We start from the raw sequence: 12,675 nt of genomic DNA, 5'->3' as shown, positions 1-12,675 counted from the left end.
AAATAATAAAAATACTAACAGTTATACTATATTTAAAATTTGTTTGGGTAGAACATTACTGGCTCCGAATACGTCAACATCCCTGCAGACAACATTAGCAGCTGCTGCACATCTAGCAGAGGGACAATTTTTAAATAAGGAGCAAACATTGAGCAATGCAAAGACTCTGATATACCGAGCAGGAACTCGGAGACCAACAATTTCCAGAAGAGAAGGGCAAAATTTCGAGCCAAAATAAACTTGAATAAGAAAGAGAGCATCGAGGCGATGTCTCCTAGTACATAAAGTATGCAATTTTAACTCCTCAAGAGCAAGAGAATATATAATAATAAATATAAATATATATAAATAAAAATAATAATATAAAATATAATATAAATATAATTTGGAGGCATCGTTTCGTTGATTAATTAATGCAGCCTTTCTTAAATTATGGGCTATAAAAAGGTAAAGTTGTCGCTACGCTTAATTAATTAAGCAGCGCAACATGGACACGTGACGGGGGAGTGGCGGTACAGCTCCAACATTCTTTGCTTCTGCGCAGAAGTGATGCATCTTCCGAGTTTCGATCAAATATTTTCGATATCTGTCTACATCCCTCCCGCTGCTTCGTAGACGGTAATTCAAATGGCTTTTGATTATAACTCTCCTGACATTCTGTCCACACACTTTCAATTTTGCTTGTATTAATTCTTTCTATATTTGATTGCATCTGACCTTAGGTCTTCTCTCACATGAGCGCGGAGCGATAAACACGTGACAATATTAAACCTGTTGTTCTCGATGAACCTTGCTACTTTTTCATCAGACAGTAAATATCCTCGTCCTTAAGAATCGACGGACTCTGTATGTAAAATGTGAGCTTTCGGGATTATCTCCGCCATATCCTTGCCGTTTCAACGTTTCAGCGCGCATTTCACCCCAAAACAGCGACTGCATTGCATGGCAAAATAGCTTCGCCACACGAAGAGTCTAAACTCCGAAACTCGAAATTACGTATTTGACGCTGTGGGGGGTTATCAGAAGGGTGTAATAGGCTTATGATTGTGACACATAGCTGTGCTCGTGATAAATTGAAACCGCGTGTTGGATGTGTATGGAAATGAATACAGAATGTTAAAATTCCACACACTTAATTAATTTTAAACTCTTCTGTTAGGTATGTCGATTCACATACATGTAAATTCTATGCATGATTCATATTCAAGCATAAAATGCACTGACAACCATATATAATGCTTCTCTTCTCCAGAAATAATATCACTAGAGAGTATATGTTTACCATTAGAGAAACTGGTATTGCAGGAAATAAATTTTGTTAGACATGTGTCATGAAACCCCAACACTTCTCGTCCACCACTTCAAAAAACAAAAGTTGCTTAAGTTGGTGTACCGACTAGGCTATAGGCTGGACGACCAGAGAATCGGTGTTCGATTTCCTACGTGGGACAAGCAATATTTCCCTTCTCCACAGTTCCTTTATCGGCTCTGCTGCCCACCAAGTTCCTATCCATTTGTGATCGAAAGCTACTCTTTCCTGTGGGGAAAATGGTCGGAGCGTAAAACTCATGTCCATCTACTTAAGAACGGTATAAGATAGATGTAAAGTTTTGTATCTTTGTAATGAATAATAATGCAATAAAGACGTATAGGGGAGTGAGGTTATAGCTCCAGCATTCTTGATCTGGGTACTAGATGCAGGTGACTGGTCACATTCACGCTCCGGTTGCTTTAGCCTCAGGGAAACAGCCCTCAGTATCCCCTGGATAGGAGGCTGGGTGAGCACCAGTGCTGGTCTGGACGTTGTGGAGAATAGAAATATCTTTAGCCCCAGCTGTCCAGTCTCTAGCCCGTCATTACATTTACTGGAGTATCCAGGCTCCTTATGAGTGTGTGGAGCTATACCTCCACTCATCCGTTAGCCTTCATGGCGTGACACTCGATAAGCATGCGGATAACTTTACTTCACATATAGTAGTAATCATCATCATCAGACGCAAAATTGAGGTCTTTCGACCTGCTCCGATTTTGAGCTCAGACGAACTGATCCTTCTATATTAGAACATTTGTGTGGCGTTCTTGTTAGGAACAGTTTCAGTGACAAACCTGAAATTATGCCTCAACCGCTTACTCCCATATGCTTCAGCATTCCTTATTCATCAACTGCCATAACATTCGATGTAATATTTAAGAACTAATGGCAATGTAGTTAGTTAAATTGTAAAGAAATAACAAAACGAATAAATATCCATTGCTGCGTGGAGATAGATTTCTTTCTTAGTGGTAACCCAGTCTCTCTGTTACAACTGCGCAGTTTGTTAGCGTCTGACAAAAGTGGGACTGCTAAGTGCTCAAAGCTTCCCCCAAATAAACAAATGTGGGTGATCGAGAAGGGGGAACCCCCATAGTTAACCACCAGAACTGCCTCATTTCCTGCGGAATTTGTCAGAAAAAATAACAGTTATTGCAAAGACGCTGTTAAATCGCCAGTGATTTAATATCTTAAATATTTTTGTCGAATAAAAATTTATGTTTCCTACATATCTAGCACACACACATATAAGGTAAAACTAAAGTTGTCCCTGTGTTGTCCCTACCGGGACTCGAACTCCGACCACTGTCTGTGATCTTATGTTTCGTGAGTCAAATTCACTATGAATGCAAATTATAGATGGGTAAAATGGTTACTGTAAACACAATAAAAATAAATTAATACAGTTTCTTGGGTAACATATTAGTACCTTAAATAACATGACTTCTAATTGCATTTCCTCTTTGAGATTATTTAAGGGAGACTGAAGGCAGGTTCATGCAACAGGGTTTTAGTGTGCTGTAATGCTGCATATTGTTAACGGTGTGGTCGATCAGCCGCTTCACATATATAAATACATAGTTTTTTCTTGGGAAGGGGGGTGTGTGAGACAGAATCCACTTGGTACGTCGGCCACTAACTGGCCTATTGTACCAGCCCCGGATGATAGATGATGAGTGTGGAGCAGTCAGCGAAATGATAATTGGTAGGGAAACCCCGAAATACTCGGAGAAAACGTGCCCCAATGTCACTTTGTCCACCACAAATCCCACATGACCTGACCCGGGCTCGAACTCCGGCCGCCACGGTGGGAAGCCGGGGACTAACCGCCTGATATGGCACTGCCTATATAAATGGGTAAGAACTGGCTCTGTATTAAAAACCGACGTTCAATACTGATCACAACTGTAGATGATTACTCTAAGCAGAACAAAGATGAATTAATATAGATTTTCGTTAGAAGCTATCGCTCTCTTGAATAGCATGACTTCCAATTGAAGTTCGGCTGGAACGTGACGTGTTTGCGATTGTTGTATGACGCACCGAAGATTATCATTTCAGTGTGGTGCGTCCAATCTAAATTGTGACAGATGACTTAATTCCGGACAAAGCTCGGTCCCTGCAGCTAGCAACTTAATATTAGTATCCTTAATAAATATTTATTACACTTGAAACACTACTAAAATTAAAAGAAAAATTGTAAAACTATATTTAATATTGTGTAAGATTTGAGGCTTTCACGGCGGTGACTATGAAGAAAGCAGTCTTCTGGGATTTGGCACCGTGTATATGTGGTGTTAACGGACGTTTCGGGGTCTGCTTTTACCGGTTCTCACGGTCTCTTCGCCTGCAGATTTCTTATATTTTTCCTTCTACCCTGAAGATGGAGGCGATACGTTCCTCCGAAACGTCAGTTAACACCACATATACACGGTGCCAAATCCCAGAAGACTGCTTTCTTTATATTTAATATTGTTTTGAATATTAACTTTCGTTTCATTCTTGCCATTCTAGTATTATCATGGATTGTTCATAGAAACTCAACTGAATATGGGAGTTTTGACTGTGTGAATCTTGTTGTTTCAGATGAAGTTCTTCGCGTCTTCCCTTCCGGACGTGGAGCGCGTACATCATTCAAATGATATGGTTTTTGAAGCAAGATATTCTCATGCAAAGTGGCATGAACCAGAGCTAATATCCTTTTTTAATAATCTTCTCCACAAACCAACTGACATCAAGAAGAAACACCCAAGGAAATATTAACACAGACATACGAGACATTCTCAGTATATTCACATTCAAGAGCATATACTTACGGGAGGAATAAATAAATCGTTGAAGCCAGAAGAGAATTACTGATACACCCTGTTCTGTTAAATCGAAAGAATGAACAGGGGGAAAATTGTGACATAGGGATTTTTCCGGGAAGTATGGGTGGGAGAATGATATAAGGACAAGACATATTTCTTTTCGGAAACTAGACATTGTTTGCCAGTACATCTGACGATATAGACAGAGAGGTGAAAGTCAATATGAATATAAAGCAATATCTTTCAAAAACGAATGACAGAAGCAAAATGCAATGGCTACATACGTGTTCTGACGAGAACACAAACGACAGAAGGGCCAGATAAAGAGAGATTCCATTTTCTATACGAATTAAAAAAAAACTTTCCTGCTCCTTGTAAGTGTACAGGAAGAGAGTTCTCTAATGTGGATATTATACATGAATTTTAAATCATTTAAACTGAATCGAGAAAATAAAAGGAAAATTTGTATTTTTCTCATATTCATGACATCATATGTTGCAGAACAAAAGACATACGGGTATTATAAAATACAGTAAGCAAATTAACTATTTATATTTCCTCTTCTTCTTGATGTGTGGTCACTTTGTACAAGATTCATTAATATACTAGGCGGAAGATGTGAATAAGATATCGAAGTAAAGACCCTTTCCTCGGCAGCTTGTGTTTTGGGAAAGCAGTGGAAGAGCTGCAACTGAGTGGCCCATGCATTTGCAAGCGATGAATATAACACACCAAGGCAACGAACCGGACCTGTCGTCCAACATTATTAACATGGCAATAAGTACATTTTAATAGAAGGCTTGTTCGTATTCACTGTCTCTTCCGAGGCACCACTAAAATAATTAGTGGACTGTGGTGAAAGTGTAAAGTTGTCATCCATTCCACATGGTACAGAAATAGGCCTGACCACACCATGCAGTAGTCACGTGTCTGTGTTATTGTGTTATAAAGAATTAGATCATATGATGTGAGGAACAGAATATGGTGTCTGGATCAGTCAGACAGCAGACTTGGCTAAGTCTGAAAGAACGGCAAGTTCTTTAAAACTAATATCAGTTATAATTCTGCCAACTTGTACTAATACAAAGTTGCAAAATTTTAAGTGTCATACTGATAACGCGTTTCCAGGTGACATCATCTGTGAGATGTTCCAAGCCGTTTATTATATAATAACGAGCATTATAGGTGTAAGACTAAGTACAGAAGTCTTTCCTTCGTGGAGATAGAGGAATAAATTCCTCTAACTGCTATAGTTATTATAAAAATGAAAAATCTCTTTGCTTCACAGTCTGGTAGCGATTGAATGACTTGAGGAGACGGGACGGAAACTGAGGACGGTACACAGTTATCAAACTAGGACGCAGGCAATTTTGAAGGACAAAGATTTGAGATATCGGAAGGCAAATTTCGATAATGTCTGGCTGGTGGCTGCTCTCGTTGCTCATAGTTCAGTGCTATTGGTCGAGTTCCGCCTGTCCAACACAATGCAAGTGCATGTGGAGAGGTGGCAAGCAGACTGCGGAGTGCATAAACGGGAGCCTTATAACCATACCAGATGGAATAGATCAGGGCACGCAGGTATTAGATTTCCAAGGAAACAATTTACAGATGTTGCCAAGAGAACGTTTCCAAAGAATGGGTTTGCTCAACTTACAGAAGATTTTTTTGATGAGGTGTCGAATTAGGCACATTGATGACCGTGCCTTCCGGGGCTTGACTAATCTGGTGGAACTCGATCTATCAGAGAACCTCTTGACGGCCGTCCCAACAGAAACCTTCAGCGACTACCAGTCATTAATGAGGTTGACAATTAGCGGCAACCCTATTCGCATCCTTAAGACAGGATCCTTCCTGCACCTGTCCTACCTCACGACTCTGGAACTGAGCAACTGCGAGATTGAAATGATTGATGATGACGCTTTCACCGGGCTTGATAATCTCGAATGGCTTAAGCTGGATGGTAATCGCTTAAACAATATCCGTGGTACCCACATCCTCCCGGAGTCTCTGCATGGAATTGATCTCCACCGCAATCCTTGGCAGTGTGACTGTCGATTGCTAGAATTGCGATCATGGCTTATAAATTATAATATCCCTCAGACCATAGAACCCACATGTGTTACACCTCACAGGCTCAGGAGTGTTCCTATAAAGACACTTGAACTAGGAGACCTTGCGTGCCTCCCAGATGTAACACCGACAACTCTCTACCTTGAAATTGCTGAGGGTAGGAACGTATCGCTGTTATGTAAGGTATCAGCTGTTCCAGAAGCCAGAGTATCATGGTGGTTTCAAGGACGCATCCTTCAAAATGACTCAATGGTTGCTCCAGGACTTCATTTGTACTATTTCCTGGAGGAAGGGGCAGAAGAGAAAAGGAGCGAACTCTTTATTTTTAACGCCAATACTGAAGATAATGGGACGTTTATTTGTGTAGCTGAGAATCCGGCTGGTAGAGCTCAGTCTAACTACACTATACGTATTGTTGTGAAGGAAGAGCCTGTTGTTGGAGTGCCAACATTTCCTTATGAATACGTGATAACAATATCTGCGGGAACAGCAGTTTTTGCTCTCTTCCTCGTTATCGCGATGATACTGTGCATCGTCAGATGTCACAGACAGAGAAGGCGAAGAAGAAAGAAGGAGCGTAGTAAAGTGGTGGCTCTACAGCATCAGCATCAACAACAGGGAAAGTCGGCAGTGATGGGCGACTCAGAAAATCAGATTACTAGGATGATTAGTGTGGATACCATGGCGGGTCCTGCGAAAGTAAATGGTACAATAGTAATGACTGAAAGACGTCATCACGATATGGTTTTAGTTTCTTCAGGAACTGGAGGAGCCATCATAGGGAACGATTCGTCAAGACCAGGACTACTGAATCCTTATGGCAGTCCACCTTCTTTGAGAAATTACCAGTTAGAGCAAAATCCAGATCTTATAAACGACACAGAAAGTGTTGGTAAAGAGAGAAGACCAGCTTCTAGAAGAGATGGTGACAGCGGCGAGGAAGGCGAAAGAGAAAACAGTGGACCTAACAGTTATCAAGAAGCTATGGAGAATATAATACATGACTATGAGAATAATGGGTCAAAACCCATACCGTTATCTGTATCACACCATCAACTGAGGGAAGTTGAAAGTCAGTACCCTGTTCATATGTCAACACTTCCAAGGGGTAGCACACGGGACCTGTATCAACACCATCATACAGCAGACGTTCATCTGTCTCCAGGTCGGTTTCTGGATACCGATGGATATCCAATGGACTACGGCCTGCCGAAGATACCGACTCATCTGTCACTACATTCAACACCGCCTCAAGTTCCCGTACCTGCAGCTTTCTACAGGACACTCCCGCACAACAGATCGAACAGACTAGACGCGGCTTCTCCGTGTAGCAGGTACTCCAGAGAAGCCGAGTTTCTAGTCAGATCGTCGCAACCTCCAACGCCCTACGAACACTACACGCCACCCGACGTACGGTACACCGTAGAAGGCTACCCTTGTGCTCCTTTGCCTCCGCAAACACCATCAAAACAGTCGCAGTTAAGTCAAACGTTTTATTCTGTCGAATCACCTGGTTCATTTCCAGACAATAGTTACCTGCCTTCCCCTCCTGCGCCATATAAAGGTGAACCTACTTTACCAACACCCGCTCTATCCATTAAGAGTACTCCAAGCTGTACAAGCCCTCCCACAGACAAAGTTGTGACCTGGCCCGATTTGGCACACAACTGTCATGTTCAGACACCAACTTCCACGGGTGGCGCAGTAAGTAAAAGGACACCAAGCCAAGAAGTTTCACCTTCAAGCTTCAGTCCAAGTTCCAGTGGAATAGGAATTGGAAGTACGTCCCACAGCTCCGACTCTCAGACGAATGTTGCGGATATCTGCGCAGGGGGTCCGCGGAGCGGTCGCGTGGGTCAGGAGCCAGACGACGTCTCCTGCAAACTGACCCCTCAGATCTGCCATGCAAGCGGCACGACGCATAACCAACAAGGGATTCTGACAGAGAGTCCTGACGAGGGATATGAGGGAGAAGGAATTGAGGGGACAGAGATATGACGTCAGAGAAAACTCCAGGGGGAACCCAGGAGAGAAGAGGAGAGTCGAGTCAAGTCTGCGGTCAGAGATATTACTAAAGAGATTCGGTGGAAATTTTCTGATCCTGTGGTCAGTACAAAAGACGCGAAGTCAGAGTCGGATCGGGAATCACAGTAGTGACGTCATAGTCCACTTTTTCAGATCTCAGGAACGCTTAGGTACTGAATATGTGTATTATGTGAATTGAGAACTTGTTTCAGAATTAATGTGAAACACCGAAATAAATTCTACTGCAACATGTTTATGTACACACTTCCGGTTTAGTTATATACAAATGGAGAGACTGTGTTTCTTTTTAATCCGTTTAGTAGGGGGGGGGGAGTGGATTCCAACTGGGTCCACTCGGCACGGTGGCCACCGATTTGCCTATTGTAGACTGCCCCGGGTGATTATGATGATGGAGAATTTGATGGAATGAAGATCAGCAGGGGAAACCGAAGTACTCGGAGAAAACCCGCCCCAGCGCCACTTTGTCTACCACAAATCCCACTTGACCAGACCCAGGATCGAACCCGGGCCGCCGCGGTGGGAAGCCAGCGACTAACCGCTTGAGCTATAGCGCGGCCTTAGAGACTAGTTTAATTAACATATAATTTTATTAAATAAATGTTATTCCTATGATTTTACGTGTGGAATGTGGTAATTAAGGTGAAATATGAAACTATGTCACATCAATAAATTTTCTGAGAGAGTAGATTATGTCTCACCTGCCATAGCTTTTGTTACGGGCAGTTGATTTTCAGTTTGTGTAATTGTTCTTTCCTGCACTTAGTTTCCCACTGAATATTTTTATTGTGAGGAACGGATATTGCAACATAAAATATATGAAATGCACATGGAGTGTAAAAATTATTTGCATAAAGTTGATGATAAAGTTTTCAGTAGTGGAAGTTGTGTGAATGAATGAAACTAACATTAAGGTCCAGAACAGGACAAAGAAAGAATTATTGTGCGACATGAAAATGTACCGTCAACTACTGCTGAAATCATACATTTCTAAGACGTGCTTTTTCCAAAAAATATACCGTACGTGTAATAGTGAAATAAATATTTTATACGAGAAAAACTTCATAGCAGCAGATTGAGAGAGTGAATGTGTGTATATCATTTTCTATGTATACTGGTTAATATCTGAGAAGAAACTGCCCCCCGAAAACTGCAGCGAATTTTAGAATTTGTTGAAGTGTATATAATTCCTTGTTATGCGTAAGATTAGTCATCATTGAAATTGGTTTCAGGTGAACAATTATGATGAGATGGGGAGACGAGAGAAGGTGGCGGTTTTGCAGAAAGTGTCATAGGATTTCTGCTCATGCTTAGGTCCTATGGCTGGTCAAATTATACTGCTCAGATTCACAGATTGAAGATAAGTGTGTTCCTAAGGAGGAGGGCTGGGTTGGAAGATTTGTCAGGTTCAGAATGAATACAGAGTTTCAATTAAAACATTTGGATGGCTGACATAATGTTGAACATAAAAATTGCAATATACGACACTTCGTATTGATATAAATTTGCAAACAGTTGTAAATGAAATTGCTGAGGTCATTAAGTTGAAAATATATACAAATTTTATTATAGTTAATGAAGAATATACATTTTAATAATTTTATAAACGACACATGATGGCGAGCAATGCAATAGCTTAACGTAGATGACACACCTGAGGATGGTACAGTGATGCCGAAACATGTAGTGAAGTGACATGTGAGATTGAGTGCACTACAAGACGGCCAATACATACATATCATGAAGCTGAAAATCAGTGGCAATAAAATATGTTAATATAAAGAAAATGCACCATTTTTATTGGTCTCTGTGCAGTGAATATAATCTTTGGTATGTATAATTAAATGGTTCCTTTTATTTTCGCAGTATTCTTGAATGAATATGACTGCCCCAATTCCCTTTTTCATACTAATTCATACATACTAATTGCTAGTGGGGTGGGGTACTGCGGCCACTTCTGGCCTATTGTACCAGCCCTAGGTGATAGGTGAGGGTGATTATGATAATGGAGTATTTGGTGCAATGAGAATTGGCAGGGGAAACTGAAGTACTCGGAGAAAACCTGCCCCAGCACCACTTTGTCCACCACAAATCACACTGGACCAGACCTGGGATCGAACCCGGGCCGCCGCAATGAGAAGCCAGCGACTAACCGCTTGAGCTATGGCGCGGCCCTTCTCTTTCATACTTACAATACGAGTACAAAATTAGAAGGTTCCTTTGAATAAGAATTAAATGCCAGTTTGAATTGCCTGAGAATTTCTAAGAGCTTTTAGTCACACTTCCTGAATCTCTGATACATATATATATATATATATATATTGTGTAGTTGGGCTGTTGTGTTAACCTGATGTGAGAGACAGAGTTTGGCTGCAGTTCGTGCTCATGAGAATATGGGAAAGTGGATTAAGCATGTTTACTTGTATGGTGACACTTTAAAATTTACTCATATTTTATTTGAATTCTTTTCCTGTATTGAACATGTGAGAAATCGAAATTTATTCATCTAAGTTATTTCTACTAATACAAATCTATGCCCACAAGTCTGAGAGCAACCAAGTTCTTTGCTGAAATGTGTTCCTTTCGTCTGTACGCAATAAGATATACTCGTATGCACAGATATGAACAGTGTAAAAACACTGTGATTTCTTCATGGATAATCAGCTTAATGGGTTAGCCAATGGGAAGAGAATGAAGGAAGAATGCAAATTAATTTGAAAAAATTCACGTATTGTAATTCAGTCATGCGACATGTATGACTTGGCCGCATGTCCACATGTGGCTGCTTTCAGTTACATGATTACTGCTTCAAATTATTACAATTCTTAAAATTCATGTAAAAGTTCTAATTCTTTCGAATTTAAATTGACTGTTATTTCCTTTTGATGAAATTATTAATTAACTAAATATTGTTCACAGTGATGAACCGTCAGAAATATAATTTCATTCAAATTTATCAATTTTATTAGAACTACAACAAAAATTAACATTTTTTGGTTTCCTTCGCATTAAAGTTGTCCCCGTGCCTAATTAGGGACCGCGCTATGAAGTAGTACGGGGGAATTGATTCATGTCAGTCGACAGTTTCACACCCCTGCCACTTCATCCCCCGCAGCCTGGTCTGTAGGAGGTCGGGTGGGCGCCAGAGCTAGCGTGGGTGTGGTGGATGTGTTTACGAGAAATACCAATTCCAGGAAAACGTTATTTAATTAAAAGTTGCTCCGAGTGGTTATATGCCCTAGTTGCGCATATGATATGGCAAATATAATGTTCAATAGAGTATGCGTAGAAAATTTACTTTCTTTTCCCTTCTCATTCAAAATCAGCACCTGATTGTGATTTCGTATTGCTCCTAAACACTGAGCCTTCGTTTTTCAGCGCGCAGTCTTGTTATTATACACGCCTAGAGGAAAACCAGATAAAAAGCTACCACTCTAGCAGGCCGTGGAGGCTCACAGGGTTGTGAAAGTCGAGGCTCCCACATCTTCTAGAAACTCGTCTCACAGATGGCGGTGAAGTTGTCGGCCTTACGCGCCTGCCGCCCTTTTGCCACAAGAAAGATTCCTGATACTCATTTCTGTTAGAGGCTGAGTGCGGCTGGAAGGTTTAGGTCAATTGAAAAATTCGATAACCTCATCGGGAATCGCACCCGTGCCTTCCGGCTTGTAGCACACTACCACAAAATTAATTTATCTATCTGTTCCAGACCATCTCTCTTCTTTTAACAGTTTCTAGACCATGATATTATGAATTTTTATCAAACAGAATATTTTATGCTTTGTTATTTAAAACAGCATTAAATGTAAAGCCAATACACTATTGTTTTGTTTCCACAATGATTATTAGTCGTATAAAACTCTGTTTCAATTATCTGTGAATCTGAGCGTAATTGGTATTCATTCCAAAACCAAACAGGGTAAATCTCATGTGTACAGCAGAGTGAACTGTTCAAGTTACGAAGCTGGATTCAGTACTTCCGAGGGAAACGTTGCTGAAGATGTTCACATGGTGTCAATTCATGTATATTGTATGCACAGAGGTATGAAGAGCTGTGTCTGCATCTTCAGAGACTAAGAAAATATAGTGGAATCCAAATGTTGTGTTCACTGTGACGTGTGGTGTGATTTGCCCCCAAAAGATTTGAAACCGTCTCACAAAAGTCATGGAACACTAACATGCAGGGTGCAATAAAATTGCTTATACTATTTAGTAAGGTAAATATTCCATAAGTAACGAATGATGGTCATATAATTGAAGTTCTTTGTTTATTTTTTAATAAAAAAGGAAAATATTTGAACTTTTTGTGACACAGATAATTATGGACTTACATACTCCTTTTTTTCCCCTACTACATTATCCAAAACACGGATCTTAACGAAAATCTTGTCTCCAAAACTATGTCCTAAGTACTTGACACATTCATGGTGCAGTTAATATTTT

The 12,675-nt window shown here is 40.6% G+C and overlaps 1 protein-coding gene across 2 annotated transcripts in view; it reads left to right on the top strand.

The window, feature by feature from the left end:
* LOC111864508 overlaps nucleotides 1-8,599 on the top strand; it is a 459,338-nt gene extending 450,739 nt beyond the window's left edge. For both annotated transcript variants that reach the window (XM_033751530.1, XM_023851805.2), the window contains one exon: nucleotides 3,899-8,599. In XM_033751530.1, the coding sequence (XP_033607421.1) occupies nucleotides 5,536-8,190 (2,655 nt within the window). In that variant the 5' untranslated portion in view covers nucleotides 3,899-5,535 and the 3' untranslated portion in view covers nucleotides 8,191-8,599. The remainder of the gene's footprint in view (nucleotides 1-3,898) is intronic.
* Nucleotides 8,600-12,675: the final 4,076 nt, after the last annotated feature.

Source organism: Cryptotermes secundus, unplaced genomic scaffold, assembly GCF_002891405.2.
Source record: "Cryptotermes secundus unplaced genomic scaffold, Csec_1.0 scaffold108, whole genome shotgun sequence".
Taxonomy (NCBI): Eukaryota; Metazoa; Arthropoda; class Insecta; order Blattodea; family Kalotermitidae; genus Cryptotermes; species Cryptotermes secundus.
The sequence above is the reverse complement of the archived record's forward strand: the minus strand, read 5'-3'. Positions and strand labels throughout refer to the sequence as shown.